This window comes from Ascaphus truei, chromosome 3 (assembly GCF_040206685.1).
Source record: "Ascaphus truei isolate aAscTru1 chromosome 3, aAscTru1.hap1, whole genome shotgun sequence".
NCBI classification, from domain to species: Eukaryota; Metazoa; Chordata; class Amphibia; order Anura; family Ascaphidae; genus Ascaphus; species Ascaphus truei.
Window position 1 is genome coordinate 241,660,245 of NC_134485.1, and position 20,279 is coordinate 241,680,523.

At 46.6% G+C, this 20,279-nt stretch overlaps 1 protein-coding gene across 1 annotated transcript in view; it reads right to left on the reverse strand.

The window, feature by feature from the left end:
* CFAP97D2 (CFAP97 domain containing 2) overlaps window positions 1-20,279 on the reverse strand; it is a 38,962-nt gene that overhangs the window by 5,751 nt on the left and 12,932 nt on the right. The window contains exons 2-3 of the mRNA XM_075590458.1: window positions 3,170-3,250; window positions 2,955-3,073 (exon numbers count right to left, since the gene is read on the reverse strand). Coding sequence (XP_075446573.1) covers window positions 2,955-3,073; window positions 3,170-3,250 — 200 coding nt within the window. The remainder of the gene's footprint in view (window positions 1-2,954; window positions 3,074-3,169; window positions 3,251-20,279) is intronic.

Here is a 20,279-nt window from a genome sequence, read left to right on the forward strand (position 1 = left end):
TAAATAATGATGTGTCTAAAATATTGCGTTTATATTCCTAAAATATATTTTGTATTGTATTTTGTTTCCTGTGTAGTGCTGGCAATGTACATAGCGCTGTAGATTAAGATTTACAGGCACAATGGGGCTTTCCGGAAGATAGTGCTGTGACGGTAGGGGGTAGCCGGCTTTCATAAATAAAGGTGAAGCCTGGCTGGCTGCCCCTAAAACCGTGTGTCAAGGGCTGAAGTGTCAGCTCTTGGGTCTATTCATGCACTCTGGTATGTTTCCCTATACATCTGTTCCCATTTTACTGTCATCTGTAGGCTCATACACTAGGGATGCCATGTGTGGTTAGGTCCCCTGGTAGGAGATAGCTGCAGAACAGGGACGTTGGGAACGGGCGTTTAAGGGTGGATATTGGTGGGCAACTAGACTTAAAATCTGTATAAAATGTTGCTGACCGGAGTAGCCGGTAGTACTGGTATTTTACCCGCAAATCGCGTATGATTTGCAGGGACCCATCTGTAGATAAGGACGGGGTATGTTATGGTAGTCCCAGGCAAAGTATAGGTAAAACCTGACCTGTTTGGGGTTTTACCTGTTCCCCTTTCCCCAGAAATATAAAACTTTGGAATGTAAGTTTTAGGTGGGATATTTGGGTCGAAATGCCTTCGTATTATTTGCAGGAGTTCAGGGGACAAAGTTATCGGTAGTCCTGTAATTGTCTCTGACGTGCAGGCATGATTTGCGGGTATGCGAGGTGAATTACATCAGGGCTACACAGTGTCCCCTAGAATCCTGGTTTCCAAGCCCAAGTATCCCACACCCATTTCCCTCACAGGTATAAGGTTCCCCAAGACATATACATTATTAAAACATGTTTTAAAATGCTTTCTGCATACTGTATAAATCTCTATGCAGTCAGGCTGGGCATCTACATAGGTGCCAGGATGTCTGCATAGACATCGGAGTTCAAAGGAAAGAGGATGTCCCGAGGTGACAAACCTGTTTGGTGAGAGGGCAAGGGCAATTTTCCAGGTCCGGAGAACAAAGGGCACCTTGTGGGGACACCTTTTGGGTCTGCCAGACCTGGTGGAGCCTGCCCAGCGGGTGGCAATGGGTTAGCTGGGGGAAGATGCAGCTCGTAGGCGCATTTCCCATTGGCTAATTCGTATTTCCCGCTCACCTGGCTTTTCGAGTCGGCTTAGCACACCTCCTCCTCTGACGTCAGCCAAGACATGAGGCCATGTTTCTATTGGCTAGTGGGAAGGAATTCCCACGCTCTGGTCACCGCCCTGACTTCCATGCTGAAGATAGAACAGCGGAGGGTATGTAATGGATCGGCCTAGACAAAGAACCAGACCATCCTGTCGCTTAAGTCGGTGATGCAAGGACAGGCTTTTCAAAGTTGCTCTGTTACGAAGAGCAGAGAAGCCAGCTTCAACTTTGGAGCTAGGAAAGCCTGCCCAGCAGAGACTAAGTCAGACGCTAAGTCCAAGTTCTGAAAATAGAACATAATGGTCGCGGCTAAAGTTTTTAGCCCGAAAGAGGACCAGGAAGCCGGGAGGGATTTCCCAGTCAGGGTAAGCCTTCCGAAGCAGGCGCCCTGCACGTAGTTGAGGCTAGTTTTTGACCCCAGATCTCCAGTAAATGTGTATTCTGTCTGTATTTTGTATATTCATTGTGTGTACGAGGGTTTACCCGAATAAACTACATTTTATTCCACTACCTTGTTTTGCCAATAGAATGATCCCGGTTAAAAGGTGTTAAAAGTCCTGGTCTCCCATGACAAGTGCTATTCCCACGATACAGAATAAGAACAAATAAGTGTACAGTAGTGCTAGTACTTCGGCATATGTTCATATATCCTTCCATACTGTACAGTGCATCAAAAAATAAATTGTGGCAGGAATAACAGCGATGAGGAAATTCATGTATCTCGGATCGCACCAAAACAGTCTTCATAACGTAAGTAACATGGATACTACCCTTGGAGAACTCGGCTTCTCTAAAGCAATATCCACAAGAACAAATGAGTGCCTGCCTTGAAGACCTTATTCTGGTGCATGACGCACAAGGAGATTAAGTGACCTGCCCAAGCTCACAAGGAGCTGACACAAACCGTGTTCACCCACTTCAATAGCAGTAACATTATCAATGAGCTACTCTAGCCAACACTGCAGGTCTCCTCGGCACCAAAATGGTTTAAGAGACCAATTTGCAATCAATGATAGTTAGGTAGTAGAGGGGAAGCATGGGTATGAACTAGAACTACTGTTTCATTTACACACCTACAATTTCACTAAAAAAGTATTTATATTCAAATGAGCTTCTCCATTTTTGTTTTGCCCATTACTTAACAAAATCAGGCCCTCATGCCCCTGTTCTCCTCCTCCTCCTCCTCCTCCTCCTCCTCCTCCTCCTCCTCCTCCTCCTCCTCATCTGAACAGTGAGAACAATAGAGGATAAAATGTCAGGCTTACTTGAACTAAAAATAAGAAGGACCTGCTTTATATTAGTTCCTTTAATCCGTTCCAAATACATGTGCAATATGATGTATAATCTATGCCAGCATGGTATTTACAAAGCTGTACAATATGCGCTTGTTATACTGGTTATTTGTTTAAGAAGTGAAAATTCAACAAAGTTGCTGTGTGTATAAAGAGAGTCACTGAAAAGCTTTATTTGCTTTCTGCAAAATCTCCATGCGCTGAACCTTTATTTATCCTTTTATTTTCTGCAGGTCGCTCACACAAGAAGAATGGTTTTACTGTCTGTGGATTAAAGGCATCCAATAGAATTTGTGATGAAAATGGAAAAACAAACAATGTGGTGATCATTGCTGAGTGCTTTAATTTGGCTTGTTTTTCATCCAAAGGTTGTTCTGTGTTAGATGTGAGATCAGCACACTCCAAGTGTAACTTTACCTCCTGTCCTGAGTGCTGAGGAATCAGGGCGATGGGATACACTACCTTTTGGCTTCATAATCATTTTTGTTGTCGATCCTCCCCTTTGTTCTCATGATAGTTGACATCTTCTCCAGTAACAAATGGTTGTCCCTTTCAATAACTGACAGACGCTCCTCCTCTAGCTATTCACATAAGCAAAAAGGAAAATGTGGTTCAAAGTTATTCTATTTCTATGCAAACATTTATAAGATGTTGTTATAGTAAAATATAAAATGTACCTTCAGCTTCTTCAGTTTCAGGTTAAGATGGACATACGTCTGAGGACTGTTGGTATCTACCATTGGCTTGGCAGTCTGGACCTGAAGCATAATAATATTATTAATATTATAATCATCATCATATGCAGTGGGTTACAATAAATACACATAAACAGCATAGACTTACTATGTAAACATATAGGAAAATGTTTATACAATGTGCCTACTTGACGTTTTACCATGGACAATAATGTTAGCTATACTACATGTACTAAGCCCATTCACTTTTAAGATGCCCTCCACCTAAAACCAACGTGAATCAATGGAACCAATATGTTTAATGGGTTGCATGCTGTTGCTGATTGGTATCTAAATCTACTTTATTTTGTGACAAGATATTTGCATATACAGCTAAAGGGACAATCCCCACTTTATTATTTTTTCTTTTGTATTAAGTAATTAGGATTCCATGGTTTGCAAACACCCAAAAGTGGTAAACAATAAGTAATTGGTGAAAATTATTTCCACGTCATCCAACGAAAATAATTTTTTAAGGGCATCTGGAAGGTGTAGTGCTTGCTAAGTCCAGTGTTTTCTTACCCAATCCTGTCCTCATCAAAGGGCCAATAAAGATATCAGGAGGGAAAGAGAGAGGGCCATGGCTGTAAAAGCACAATGACCACACAAAAGGGAGTAGCCAGAGAAAAGCACACCCCTCCCAAATCTCATGTTACCATTGGCCCGACTTAGAGTTTGGACTTAATCTCAAAAATAGCGGTGGCGTTATTTGCACTATCACTATTTCCGGATTCAGGAGCTGATTCAGAGTTAAACGCCCAAGAGTTGTTAGCAGCTGGTCTTAAAATATGATATTACAAGCTATTTAGGAGCAGCTAAATTTGGCAGATTTCTCTAGATGCTAATAATATTTTCTGTACCTCCTAATACGGCTCTAAGAAACTCAAGTTGCGTGCATAGACAAAGCAGGGATGTTGAATCAGGTTGCTCTGATGAAATGCTGGCAACAGATTGTTTCCATTATCTCCACTAGCCCAAATGCCAAGCTCCTCAGAGAAAGCCAACACTCAATATAACCCGTCTAATTTAAAAAAAATATGAGCCACCTTCTGATCAAACTCGTTATACTTAGGGTAGCAGCTAGGTCTCCTATAAGTGCTGCTACTGCTTACTCAGCAACACATAGGAATTGGCATCAGTATTGCTCCCACCACTTCCAACACACCCATTTACCAAGAGGGAGGAAAGCACACCCAATGGTCAGTAATAGTCATGTAGTCCCATTCGCCATGTACCCTAGTTCATATGTCTGTTGCACGGGCACAAAATAGTAGGCTGACAACTCCCAATGGCAGGTCAATAGAACTTAGTTGCAGGTCAAATTTAGTCCCCACCTCTCTGTAAATTCCGGCAAAAACCTTTCCCGTGGGTCTCGACCTAATTCATGAGAGTGACTAATTTCTGTTACGCCGGTGCTGCCCGCAGACCAGACCCGTCACCTGTGCTGAGGTGGGACGTAGGGATACACGCACCCGCAGCAAAGGGAGCGCGTCCGGAGTGTGGTGTTAATGTTGCCAGGCCAGGTATAGTAATGAAGACAATACTTGCCGGTACTGGTAGTAGAGGAGGAGTAGCTATTGCCGTTGCCAAGATCAGGGATAGGTGAGTTGCGGATGATCGAAGGTATAAGCCGTGTTACAGGGATGCCAGAAGTCACGTAGTCCAAGTAGAGCCGAAGTCGAGAGCCAGAGGGGGTAGTCGTCCAATCCGCGTCAATACCTGAGGAGTCACTGAGAGAGTAGTCAAATGCTTCCATACAGAACTATGTCGAGCGACGAGTGATGGGAAGCACAGGCATAATAAAGCTGGGCAGGCCAATGGGAAAAGGGGGCAGGCCTGGAGGACTGCAAGGAGTCCTCCCTGATAGGAGGGAGGTGTTACAGCCCAGCTGAGTGTAATCATTGATTTGCATGGAACTGTGTGATGCTTGGGGGCGACGCCTCACTGCAGGTGCAGTGATTAAAAGTGCTCTGTTAGGCGTGTGCTCTGTAAGCTGGGAATGCATGCACATAACGTCTGAGGCTGGCGTGCGTGTAGGTGTGCGTGCAGGAGGGCGTGGGCGCGCCCGGCGCTGAGCAGAGGAATCGCCGAGAGGAGTGATCCCGCGACGGCGGCAGGGGCGAGGAGCCGTGGAGGACGGTAGGATTGGAGTAAGGCAGGATTGTTTTGTGGGTCCAGGGGCTCCCTGCGGAGAGGGGGTGCTCTGTGTGGGAAGCGAGGAGAACGCCGATTCCTGACAGTACCCCCCTCTTCAGGAATGGCCTCAGGACGGTCCAAGAACGGTTTCTCTGGAAACTTCTTCCTGAAGGACTTAAGAAGGGCCGGGGCATGAATGTCCTTTGAAGGTACCCAGGATCTCTCTTCAGGGCCAAAGCCCTTCCACTGCACCAAGAACTGAAGCTGACCCCTGGATAGGCGAGAATCCAAAAGAGAGTGAACCTCGTATTCCTCGTTATTTTGTACCGTAATGGGATCCGGTTTACGAGTCTGATCCGGAAAGAAGTGACTGGAGATAAATGGTTTTAAGAGAGACACATGAAAGACATTGGGAATCTTCATACTGGGTGGCAGTTGGAGCCGGAATGCCACAGGATTGATTTGTTCACAAATAGGGAAGGGTCCCAGGAACTTAGGTGCCAGTTTAGGATATGGTACCTTGAGGTGGATATTCCTAGAGGAGAGCCATACCAAATCCCCTGGTTTGTAACTGGTCGCCGAACGACGACGACGATCGGCCTGTAATTTCGATCTGCGGGAGGAGTTGAGAAGGGTAGACTGAATCCTGGACCATGCGGTTTGGAGGGAAGAAATGCATTCATCTACGGCTGGTACTCCAGAAGAAATGTTGGGGATGGGAAGACAGGGAGGGTGGAACCCATAATTTATAAAGAAGGGTGACTCCCGGGTGGACTCGTTTTTTGCAGAATTGACGGCATACTCTGCCCAAGAGAGGAGTTGAGCCCAATCATCCTGGAAATCGGATATAAAACATCTCAGGTACTTCTCCACGGATTGATTCTCTCCGTTTGTCCATTGGACTGAGGATGATAGGCGGAAGAGAAGGAAGAAGAGATGCCCAATCTCTTCGTGAAAGCTCTCCAAAATTTGGATACGAACTGAGAACCTCTGTCAGACACAATGGACGAAGGGATCCCATGAATCCGGAAAATCTGCTCCGTAAAGATATCAGCAAGGGCGGGGGAGGTGGGTAATCCTTTAAGTGGAATGAAATGGGACATCTTCGAGAACCTGTCCACGACCACCAAGATAGTGTTCATTCCTCTGGACCTGGGCAACTCCACGATGAAGTCCATAGAAATGTGGGACCAGGGGCGGTCGGGAACTGGAAGGGGTAACAGAAAACCCTGAGGCTTTTGACGGAGAGTCTTGCTTTGAGCGCACGTGGGGCATGCGCGAGTAAACTCCAGAATATCTTGAGACATCCTTGGCCACCAGAAATTCCGACGAATGAGATCAGTAGTCTTCTTAAAACCTGGATGACCTGCAGATTTAGAGGAGTGACCCCAAGACAGGACCTCTGGAACAAATTTGGATGGTACAAAGAGTTTGTTGTCGGGAACGACCAAGTCCTTGGAAATGCGTCTCTGGGAGTGCAAAATCTTGTCAAGATTCTTGAAAGTAGACGTGGCGAGAATCCTCTCATGTGGAAGGATAGTCTCCAACGATTCCTCTGGCCTCTCTTCAGAAGAATGTATACGGGAGAGTGCGTCTGCCTTTACGTTCTTGGTCCCGGGAATATAGGACAGGTGAAAATCGAATCGAGAAAAAAAAAGAGCCCAACGAGCCTGTCGTGGACCAAGGCATCGAGCGTTCTCTATGTAAAGAAGGTTCTTGTGGTCCGTGAGAATAGTAAACGGCTCTTTTGACCCCTCGAGCAGGTGTCTCCACTCTTGAAGAGCCATCTTCACGGCCAGAAGTTCCCTGTTACCCACGTCATAGTTCCTCTCGGCAGACAAGAATTTCTTGGAAAAATATGCACAGGGATGTAACTTATCTTGGGGCGTGGGTCTCTGGGAAAGAACGGCACCAGCGCCGCAATCAGAAGCGTCGACCTCCAGGACGAAGGGAAGTTCGATGTTGGGATGACGGAGAATAGGTGCGGATATAAAGGCTTCCTTGAGTGTCTCGAAGGCGGAGATAGCCTCGGGTGACCAAGCAGAAGGATCAGCTCCTTTTTTGGTGAGCGCAGTGAGGGGTGACACAATGGTGGAAAAACTCCGTATAAACTTACGATAGTAATTAGCGAACCCTAAAAAACGTTGTATGGCCTTGAGAGAGTTGGGTCTTGGCCATTCAGTGACTGCTTGAAGTTTACCGGAGTCCATCATAAACCCCTCATCGGAAATGATATACCCCAGGAATGGAGTAGAGGTCGTATGAAAGGTGCACTTCTCCAATTTGGCGTACAAATGGTGTTCACGGAGACGGGAAAGGACGTAGGAGGTGTGGCGTATATGGTCCTGGAGATCTTTGGAAAAAATCAGGATATCATCCAAGTATACAATAACAAAAATATTGAGTACCTTACGAAAGACGTCGTTGATGAAATCCTGGAAGACAGCGGGAGCATTACATAAGCCGAACGGCATTACTAGATATTCGTAGTGTCCACTACGCGTGTTGAAGGCCATCTTCCATTCATCCCCCTTCCTGATGCGCACCAGGTTATAGGCACCACGTAGATCCAACTTGGAAAAAATCTTGGCCCCCTGTAATTTATCGAACAGTTCGGTAATAAGGGGAAGGGGGTAACGATTTTTAATAGTGATGTGGTTTAAACCCCTGTAGTCGATGCAAGGCCTCAACGACCCATCATTTTTCTTGACGAAGAAAAACCCAGCCCCTGCTGGGGAATTGGAGTGACGAATAAAGCCTTTCTTGAGATTCTCCTGGATATATTCATCCATAGCGTGAGATTCTGGTAACGACAAGGGGTAGGTCTTGGACTTGGGTAGAGAGTAACCTGGAACTAGATCGATCGGACAATCGTAAGTCCTGTGTGACGGCAAGAGGTCTGACTGTACCTTATTGAAAACGTCCCGGAATTGATGGTAAATGGAAGGTAGAATAACTTCGGGAACAGAGGTATTGGCCAGCAGTTGATGAGTCTCGTCTGACCTCGGCCTCCAGGAAATGGGGGCAGAGGAAGTCCAGTCAATGAGAGGATTGTTAAGCTGTAGCCAAGGAAGACCAAGGGTGATGGGTATCCCAGGAGCGTGAATGGCATCGAGAACTAAGATCTCCTTGTGCAGATGTGAGGACAGAAGCAAGGGAGCCGTCTCTAAGGATATGTGGGCCGGGGTAAGAGGACGTCCATCGATACCGACGAGTGCGATGGGAACCTTCTTTCTCACGAGTGGTATGCGGTTTAACCTGGCGAATTCAAGATCCACGAAGTTTCCTCCAGCTCCTGAGTCAATGAAAGCGGCGGTAGAAGTCTTGAACTTATCGCCTGAAAGGGAGACTGGAAATGTAAGTTTCTTAGGGAGTTCACCTTTAGAAAGGGGACGTGGAGACATTACACCCAGAGAAAGCCCCTCTGTACTCACTGGGTGTTCCCGTCCCGGACGCAGTGGACACTCCCGAATGGATGTTCCATGGATCCGCAGTAGAAACACAATCCCCCGGCGTAGCGGAACTGCCGTATCGGTGTGCGGATGCGTTGTACCCCCAATTGCATTGGCTCTGGCAACTCCAGTGCAGGAGTGTTGCTGGGAGTACTGGAGAACGGAACTTGAAAGTTATGGACGCGAGTGCGCTGACGCTCTGAGCGGCGTACCTGGATACGTTGATCCACTCGGACAGCCAAATCAATGAGGACCTCCAATTGATCTGGCCTGGATTGGCGAGAGAGTTCATCCTTGATGGGATCTGCCAGGCCTTGCCAGAACACTGAGACGAGAGCCTCTTGTCCCCAGTTAGTCTCGGCTGCTAGAGTCCGGAATTCCACAGCATACTGCGTCACCATTCGCCGTCCCTGAGTGATCTGGAGGAGAGAAAAAGATGCCATCTCCCGACGAGCGGAAGAATCGAACACTTGTTGAAACTCGGCTTTAAATGCCGGGTAATCTTGGGTAAGGTCAGAACGTCGCTCCCAAACCGGGGAAGCCCAAGCCAGGGCGCTGCCAGAGAGGAGGTTATAAATGTAGGCTACCTTCTTGCGATCAGTATTGTAGAGATGGGGAGCCATTTCAAACTGCACCTCACACTGGTTTAGGAAACCCCTACAATCTTGCGGTTCACCTGCATAAGGCTTGGGGGGAGGAATCCTTACATCTGAGCTGCTAAATGCGCTTGCAGAGTGGGGGCTTACATCTGGCGGGGTCGCGGTCGGTACCCTGTCTGAGAGTACTGCGACCTGGCATGTAAGTGTCACAATTTGATCCGCCATGGCCCGGTTATGCTGAAGCAGATTAGAGAGAAACTGTTGAAGTTCGGTCTGGTCTGCATCTTGTGGGCTCGACATAATGTTACGCCGGTGCTGCCCGCAGACCAGACCCGTCCCCTGTGCTGAGGTGGGAAGTAGGGATACATGCACCCGCAGCAAAGGGAGCGCGTCCGAAGTGTGGTGTTAATGTTGCCAGGCCAGGTATAGTAATGAAGACAATACTTGCCGGTACCGGTAGTAGAGGAGGAGTAGCTATTGCCGTTGCCAAGATCAGGAATAGGTGAGTTGCGGATGATCGAAGGTATAAGCCGTGTTACAGGGATGCCAGAAGTCACGAAGTCCAAGTAGAGCCGAAGTCGAGAGCCAGAGGGGGTAGTCGTTCAATCCGCGTCAATACCTGAGGAGTCACTGAGAGAGTAGTCAAATGCTTCCATACAGAACTATGTCGAGCGACGAGTGATGGGAAGCACAGGCATAATAAAGCTGGGCAGGCCAATGGGAAAAGGGGGCAGGCCTGGAGGACTGCAAGGAGTCCTCCCTGATAGGAGGGAGGTGTTACAGCCCAGCTGAGTGTAATCATTGATTTGCATGGAACTGTGTGATGCTTGGGGGCGACGCCTCACTGCAGGTGCAGTGGTTAAAAGTGCTCTGTTAGGCGTGTGCTCTGTAAGCTGGGAATGCATGCACATAACGTCTGAGGCTGGCGTGCGTGTAGGAGTGCGTGCAGGAGGGCGTGGGCGCGCCCGGCGCTGAGCAGAGGAATCACCGAGAGGAGTGATCCCGCGACGGCGGCAGGGGCGAGGAGCCGTGGAGGACGGTAAGGCAGGATTGTTTTGTGGGTCCAGGGGCTCCCTGCGGAGAGGGGGTGCTCTGTGTGGGAAGCGAGGAGAACGCCGATTCCTGACAATTTCCTCCTGCACAGACAGACCAGGCAATGAACTTGCAATCACAACTGCAGTCTGCAGGTAAGCACATCACAATGCTGGGCCACAACAGAAAAGCTGCATGCTTAAGTCTATCTTGCTCCAACCTGTCACCTTTGGTGCCACAGGAAGTGACCTTATGGTCACATGTGTCAAAGTGGTGTGCATGATGTGTGTGTGTGTATGTGTGTGTGTGTGTGTGTGTGTGTGTCCAACATCTAAGGTTTTTAGAGCACTATTACTGAACTATGTTCTCCTACCTTGTACCAAACAAGGTATCATGCACAGCCAGGCTATAAGATACCACCGCATATGCTCTGACACTGAAGACAGAAACAGGCATCTCACAACCCTGACCTAATTGTTCAGACAGAAGGGATACACACCAAAGACTATTGCCAAAACTATTACATCTGCACTAAAAGCCCCACGAGAAAACCTGCTACAATACAGACAGAAAGAACCTACCACATGCATACCACTAGTGGCCACATACAACCCTACCCTAGAGGGTATACGAAAAATAATTAAAGATCTGCAACCCATGCTGGCAGAGGATGCGACATTAAAATAAATCTTTCCCAACCCTCCCATTCTTGCATTCCGGCAACCACCAAACCTCAAATAGAAATTAGCCAGCAGAAAACTTCACAACAAACTTAAAGACACTGATAATGGCACAAAACCGTGCAACAACAAACACTGCAAACTCTGCAAACATATATGCCAAGATCACACAACCAGTCACAACCATGGAACACTCAATGTTAAAGGATCATTGTAGAGGGAGAGGGGGTTGGCCCGGTATTAAAGGGGTTGCACCCCATATGGCCACCCCCTGCCCTCACCAGGGAGGCAAGGGGTTAACTGGACTGCGGTCCAGGAATGTGGCTTACACCTTGTCATGTCAGGAAAATGTATGTTCCCCTGTTCCCATGTTTCATTATAATCCTGTATTTTAAAAATGTTTTTAAGTGCATTTCTGTATCTCCGGTTCTGGAGGTCGCAGAGAGTTTAAATTTGGCCAATATGTAGAGTCATTGTATGCATTAAAAACTGGCCAATTTTGACCCACTGGACCCACAAGAACTGAACTTATTAATATGTAAAGATATTAAAGTGTATATGGTATTTTGGATCTGCTCTTAAAATGCAGACTCCATCTGCTATGCTAATAGGTCAGGAAGGGCAGCCAGATGATTTAGCATAAGCCCTGTGATCAAAAGTTAACTGCCCTGATTGTTTACACTAGGAACCAAGTACTGATCAAAAGACTCTGCCACTCTAACTGTTTACCTGAGGGCGGAGAAGCATCAAACTGAGTGGTTTGTAAGTGTTATATCTACACCTACAAACAATGAAGATCCTGCCAGATACTTCATCTGGCAGACTGGTCGTCACCCCTGATTTAATTATGGGGCTACAGAAATAAGACCCTCAGAGTCCCAGTACGCATGGGCTAACTAGCTGGGGGGCATGGGTTAAACTATGTTTCCAAGTTAGGGATTGGATACAGATAATTGTTCACCAATAGTCTGTATGCAATGTCAAGAACAGGGTTACAAAGGTATATAAACTGTGTCAACACTACAGTTTTTGTTGTTCTTCTGATTTCACCTTGAATGTCACCGGATTGCTGGAGAATTGCTAGCTGATACTTCCCCATTCCCCAACCCTAAGTAAGTGTTACCTTCTTGCCTGTTAATTGTACTATATAGTGCTGTGTTCACCTTTTTAAGGAATAAATATATTTTATTATATCTAAGCTTTTTTCAGTTCAACCCAGATATTTGGTGTTTGTTATATCTTGTCATAAGTTACCGTGACAATCATACAGTTGCACATCCAGGAATATAGTGTATATGATTCAGTGCAACAAATGTGACCAAGGTTGCTACATTGGGGAAACCAGCCAAAAACTACAAGGCAGAATGAATATGCACAGACACTCCATACTCCATCACGAAGAAGGAAGATACTGCTCACCTGTGGGACATAATTTCTCACAGCCAGATCATTCTATAAATGATTTAAAAATCAAAACCCTCAATGGAATGTTTAAACACACCCAAGAACGGAAAACATTTGAACTCAGAATGATAAGACTCTTTGACACCAAAACCAAAGGACTTAATGCGGACATGGGTTTTCTCAACCCCTATCAAAACTGTTTGTAATTATCCTGCTTGCCTCTATTCTCATCCACACTTTCTCTCTCCCGTTCCCCCACAGCATCCCTCCCCTTCCACACCTTTCCTTGTCACCCTCCCCTGGCTTCAAACACTTTTAACACACTACCTTATCTACAATACCTATCTGTTTTTTTTTTCTCTCTACACTGTTTTAGCCATAGATTCCTGTGTATATCAGTATTGCATGACCTGAAGAAGAGAGGATAACTCTCGAAAGCTTGTCCTATGACACAAATTGTTAGTCCAATAAAAAAGGTATCACCTAATACTGAAGAACTCATTTATTCTGCACTATTGCAACTGGACTAACACGACTATTTCCAATATATATATATATATATATATATATATATATATATATATATATATATATATATATATAGTTTTTGTTTATATGTATAAAAATGAACAGAAAAAGCGCAAATTACTAAAATTATAAAATGAGATTGGTGATCTACAATAGAAGTCCAAATGGGGATTGCTGCTCACAATGAACAGGTTACTAGCCTGAATCCTAAAATACAACAAATAAACAAAGGAGCGCAAGGAGCTTCAGAAGGTGTTAATGTATGTAGGCAATGATAGCAAACTGGTATAACGATACCATCCTCCGTCAACCAAATGGATAACAGGACCTCCTCAGTGTATCAGAGCCATTGTGCAATGAAAAAAAAAGAAGAAAATTAGGCAAACATAGTATAATACTGTAAATTGTATTAAACATACAGGCAATTGCAATTACAAATGAAATCCAGCCTTGGGTGTTGTTAGTTGTCCCTCTGTTAGTTAGGGACTAAGCCGTATTAGTCAGAACTCCCGAATTGAGTTGGGACTTTTTGTTTGTGTTGTATTATGAGTTAACCCTGAACGAACACTACGTTTCTTGCCTTTGATCTGGGACAAAAAAAGTACATTCTGTTCTGCTATCCTAATACGTTAAATTGTGATCATGGTGCAGTGGAGGAAAAAGCGCATAGTTACACAATTTGTTCCCTAAGGATCAAAAGAAGACCCTCCAAGTTTGCACTCTATGACTATGGACTAGCTGAATTAGGTAAGTACTACGGATAATTAAACCGTTTCGGCTCTCTCCGAAAATTAGGGTCTGTTTAAAATCAAAAATAACATTTTATTACATCAAAAATTTCATGTGACATAGTGCAAAATAATAAAGTATATGCTTAAAATCCCTGTAGGTAGTAGGGATAGTCTGTAAATAAATGTGTACATTCCTTTAAATCCCAAAATACTACTGCGACATCAGAAAAGGACTAGTGCATCCAAATTTGTTTCCAAATTGGACCTGGGATTACCTCTATTAAATAAAAGTGAACTGTATGTGACACCATGTAGTTACTGAGACAAATACTTAGATTGTTAACACTTCAAGTCCCTGGTGAGGTGCTATATGTCAGAGATGTGTACCTCTAGCGTTTCCAATATAAGGTACAATGTGTATGTTATTCACATTAAGCACTTCTCCGTATAGTGTCACAAGGTTTACCTATAAGATGAGAAAAGCAATACTCCTAGTCTCAGGTAGTTTACACAACACAGTATGTTCTATTATGACACATACATTCTCTGGTTGCTAAAGTCAGGGCGTATTTAGATAGTACATCACTTGCGTATCTGCAATTAGGGTATTATATGTGTGTCTGAATAAAGAGTGTGTGTCCGAGCTGACTCAGGAGTAAGTATGCTACATGGTAAGTTCTATCAAGGTAACTTTATCCACAAACTCTGCCACGGTGGGTCAGAGATAGAGTAAGCTAGTATACGAGCCGTATTCCCAGTAGCTGATGTCGCACTCCAATGACATCACCGATCGTGACGCTCTACTTCATCGACGCACGTTTCGCGAGGTCTACTCGCTTCTTCAGGTGGGGAGGACCCTATCCTAGTACAGTAGTTCATACCATATAATGCTAGTAGACTGTGTAAATTCACTTACTTACAGTAGAATCTAAGCTGTAGTGTTTGCAGGCTATCGGGTACCTCCTCTAGCACCCCTCTGGCTGTTGATCGTACATATGAACTATTAGGGTAGTGTCTGTATGTTTACAGCTACTGCGCATGCTTAGCAGCAGTATTCTGACAAGCAGCATTGACTTCACAGCTGTTTCTGTTTGATTAATCATGGTTTTGGTGCCTTTTGTTTGTGTGTTCCTCCTATAAATGTTGTCCCTGCTTCATTGACTGGTTAGAGCTTGAGAAAGGACCTTGTGGTCTGAAACGTACGTTGCTCTGGAGCATGTTGATTGCCTGATAATTTACTTATATTAAATGACCATTTTTCTACTGAGTGTGCTGCGGACCTTTTGGGCACCCAGCATCTCTCTCTCTCTCTCTCTCTCTCTCTCTCTACCTCTCCCCCTCCATATATACACACACACACACACACACACACACACACACACACACACACACACACACACACACCACATTATTGAGATCTAGCCCTTTCCTAGTTGCAAGGCTCCTGCTTCAGCAAAAGGCATTAGGGCTGTTATATACAGGATGCGGCCGTGCGGCCGCGCGTTCCTATGCGAACACGCGTGCACGTACCGCATGCTTTTCCTGTATATAGTGCCGGGAGCTGAAGGTAATGTATATATGTGTGTGTGTATGTGTGTATGTGTGTGTATGTGTGTATATGTTGTGTGTGTGTAAGTAAGATTTTTTTAAATTAAAAAAAAAGTTTAATAATTTTTTTTAAACTTCTGCAGTTATTTACCCCCCCCCCCACACACACACACACATCCATACAAACACACATCCACGCATACATACATACACACATACACACCAATACATACATTTGAGCGCAGGCAGCGGCGCGAAAAGATTAATTTCTTCATCTTTGCCACTGTCTGTCGGCTCCCCTCTCCCTGCCGTGCGCGGCACATCTATAGAAAGGCTGCCTGACGTCAGCCAACTAAAAATCCACGCACACAGCGTAGCGCGCGCCCGCCACTATAAAACGGGCCTTACCCTGTCTGCTCCAGTTGGTTCCAGCCTGCTGGCTGTGCCTCTCTCCATGCTTCTGCGTGTAAATAGCCCTTTCATTCAGAAGCACATTTGAGAAGCCGCCAGCAGCTGCTTGTCTTCTTCAAATCTCCCACAGAAAAGAGAATTATCTACTATACTGCTCTCCCTTATATAGGGCTTGATGCCTATCTAATACACTGAGGGGGCTGGCAGCCAATTAGAGCATGGATTGTGGTTGTGCTTTCAATGATTGGAGGGGAAAATTCAAAACTTGCCAATGGAAATCATGCCTATGAGTTTGACATCCAGCAACCGTTTTCCTGGCCAGCCCCATACCCCCTGGGTTCCTGGCTCCCCTGGGTCTACGTGAAACAAAGGCGTTTTACTCCAGATATCCTGTTCACAGCCCTTCCCCCTCACCATGTGCAACAAACCTGCTATGCTAATCTACCTCTGGCTGCCTTTTATCACCAAACTTTTTTTTCCTCACAGGAGAAACACACAAGGCATTGCAGTTTTAATACACAGCAACACTGAAACATGATCCCTAGAGCTTGAACTGGGCTCTAAAACCTGTTCTAGGACACCAGCCCCTACACCCAATACAGTAACATTTGATCCCTAGAGCTGACACTCTAAAACTGAGATCTGCGAGTGGGGGTTCTAAAACCTGCGTTAGCATACAAGCCTCCTAGACCCAGTTCTAATACCTGGCTGGCATGCAATACAGGTTAACCCTGTTTGCCCCCAAATATCCACCTTTTTCCTCATGTTCCAGAAGTCTCTGCCCTGCAGCTATTTCTCATAAGGGGCCACCCATACAAGGCAACCCACTTATAAGCTTGCACAGGCAGCTATGAGACCATGAGTCAAAGGGAATACAACATAGAATGCCTTAACTGGCCCATTGGGCTTACATAGTTAACCCCACACACACGGTTCCTCGCTTATAACCAGGGGTACAGTATAAGGGAACAGAATTATAGGGCAACACTGTAAGGTACAATATTAGACCCAAGAGCTGACACTCTCAGCCCATGCCATACGGTTTCAGGGTCAGCCAGCCGGGCTCCATCTATATTAATGAAGGCCGGCTACCCCTTACCATCACACCTCCCCACTCAAGATGAAGGTTTCAGGACAGTAACCATATCAGGTGGCTTGCTGGGCCTGAAAAAAATTGAGGTTGCAAGAAAGAAATTGAGTCTCTCTAGCTGGTAACGTCCTCCAGCATGGTTAGACCCCTTGCCTCCTCCATAGTCCAAGTTCAACAGGGCAAGTGTCCACTGCAGATCTTGAAATGCCGTCCACATTCTGGGAACCAGGCTGCCAACACCAATGCCTTTTGGTCAGTCACCTTAGTCAGGGTGTCAGTTAGAACACTGTAGGGGGTCACTAAATCCCTATAGTAGCATTTCAGGTCCCTGATCCCCCCTTCTATTCTTTCCCTGTCCAACTGGACACTGTACTCAGTTTGATGGAGGGGCTGCTGACCCCCGGCATCTACTGGGCAGTCAGTACACTGGGTCCTGCTTGGCTCACCCATAGCAGGTACCCTCTGTCTCCCTAATATCTCTCACTTCCACTCCCACAGGGGAGCTGTGAGCTGGGGAGCTGTCTCCCCTGGCTCCACAGAGGCTTCCCTAAACCTCCAAGGAACCACTATCCAGTCCCTTGCTGTCTCTGAACTAGCCGGAGCTCAAGGGGTTGGAACCCAGGGAAAACGCCTACTATGGTCCGCAGGCAAATCAGCATCTGCCGGCACCATCTCCCGGTACCACTCACTGAGCTCCGGTAGTTCCCTGTCTGTCACACAGTCAGAACAAAAGTCACAACGGGGAACATTATACACATGGGGACTCTGGTCGGGCATTGTCTGACTTACTTGCCTGGTCCCTTCGAGGTCCTCCATGCGCATTGGCTCCAAAAGACGAGGAGCAATGATCTGGGGCTCTTGGCTCTCTTTGACTAGGTCACAAGAGCATCCTCTCTGGGTAACTCCACCAGCAACTCCGTCCGTGGGTACTGGTGCCCTGGGCAGACCATATCAGGCTGTCTCAGAAGTACCATAGCACAGGGGACCCCCAGGCCAATCGCCTGCCGATTGCCTGCGACCCCTGGATGACAAAACAAATCTTTGTGGACCGGTTGGTCCTCCTGCCCTATGGCTGTAGACTGCTGCCCATCTGGAAGTTCCACAGCCGTGTCGCTGGCAGGGGCTGCAGGGATCGCCGACTGTGTCTTTTCCTTTAGCTGCTGCATGGCAGCTGGCTGCTTGAGTTCAGGAGACAGCATCTCGCCGGTCGTCCTCTCTGTAGCTGGGGAATGTTGCCGCAGACTGGGGCACCCACATGGCACCATCCTCCGCCATCATGGTGGCTTGCAGGGAGGCACGATCCCCACCATCAGCTTGGCTGATCTCTCCCTCAGCCACATTGACGTTTAGCTGACACTCTGGTATTAGAGTGTCAGCTCTTGGGAGTGCCTGATTCACCGGCACTCTGGCAGGGGTTAGGACCCGCTTCTCTGGCTGTCCTCAGGGTGGATGCAAGGCAGGGCACTCGAGTGGGGCCCTCCTCTGCCAGCACTGTGGCTTTCATGGGGGTAAACTCTCTGGCGTCAGCTCAGCTGATTTCTCCCTCCGCCACTCTGGCGCTCAGCTGACGATCTGATACTAGAGTGTCAGCTCTTGGGGGTGTCTGATTCACCGGCACTCCGGCGGTTTTTGGGACCCGCTCCGTTACCTGTGACCCTGCGGGCACACATCTGGTCGCCATCTTGGGGACACGATGCATGGCATCTGGGTGGAACCATCCTCAGCCAGCATGGTGGCCCTCCTGGGGTTGCATTCTCCGGCACCAGCTCGGCTGATTGCTCCCTCATCCACTTTTGTGCTCAGCTGACTCTCTGATACTAGAGAGTGTCAGTTCTTGTGTCTTGTGGGACACACAGCCCTCCACCCTCGGATGGACACAAGGCAGGGCACCTGGGGGTGCCCTCCTTAGCCTGCACAGAGGCTTTCAGGGAGGTAAGATCCCCAGCATTGGTTTGGCTGTACTCTCCCTCTGCCTCTTGGATGCTCAGCTGACACTCCTGACGTTCTTGGGGTTACCGGACTCACCGGCGCCCCAACGAGTTTTGGGACTGTGCCCCAGCGGACACACCATCTGCCGCCTGGGTGCTCAGTTCCGCGGGCCAGGTTGCCCAAGCCTTCTCCCCCGGGGGAGGAGGGCAAAGCATCCCGCAAAGCACTCTACAACTGGGGGGAACTGCATCCTCTGCTCTACTGTCGAGTTTGGATGCAACGGGGAATAGAGTGTTAGCAGTTTGCATAACATGGTAAGAACGGCTTCAGGGGTAGCCACAAAAGGCTTGAGGTCCCCCTCCAAGACACTCTTGAGGGGCTCGCTCTCTGGGCTCATGGTCCCGCCGGTAGTGGCCAGGGGAGTTTCCCTTTCTATAATAGCTTTTTCCTGCTGCTACCACCCCCCAAGGCAACAACGTCCACCACTATAACACCTTGCCAGCCCCCCTCCTTTGCCAATAAACTGACATAGTGTATTGACTAATCTATTATGTATATCTAGCACTGGTAGCACCACCAATGCACAAACATGTCTTTATCTATCCAAGGGTTGCCACATTTCAGTTTTTATAATAAGGCGCACCGAAATCCAGTATGAAACTATGACGTTATAATGAGCGATTAATGATTTGCAATGCTTCGAGCTCAATGTTATCTCCCACTTGACCGCTATATTCTTAGGTTTTTATCATCTCTGCTCTTGGCAGGATGAGGCAAGACGCACACTGGACTAACAAGTAGAGGTGGGAGAAAGTGTCCTAATTGTATTATTTTAATAATTTAGTAAGGCGACATATATCGGAAAAGGTAACTGTTACACAAGTAGAAATCTATTACGTTTTTATGACTGATTTCCTTACATTCATTTTAAGTTCAGGCATTTCCCGATCAAGGTACCGTACTAAAATACGGAACGATTATGCGTCCCAACAGACCTTTCTGGGACACTGGGACCAGTGAATGAAATAAGGGACAGTGCCGTATACTGTATATGGGATGTCTGGCAACCCTAATCTATCCACACTTTCTCCCTATATGCACAATTATATGGTGGATTTGCGCTGTTTATAGTCTGTTCCAACAGCAAATTTAGGGAAATAAGCGATTTTTTCAAGCACATTTAATCTAAACAAATATGTAATGCTCATTAACTTTTAGCATTAGGCGAACTTGTTGCAAACTTTTATATTGAAACAAACTTTTTTGTCCAATTAAAATGGGTGAATTTGCTATATTCTCTTAGGCACTATTAACCTGGGTGCACTATACAGATAATGCTGTATCATAAACAGGGCTTTTATTTAGGGTTGCCAGGTGTCCAGTATTGAACCGGCCTGTCCTGTATTTGGACACTCTGTCCAGTAATACATGGAGGTAATACTGGACATGTATGTGTATACCGGTATTACCTCTCTGGACATGTATGTGTATACCGGTATTACCTCTCCGGACA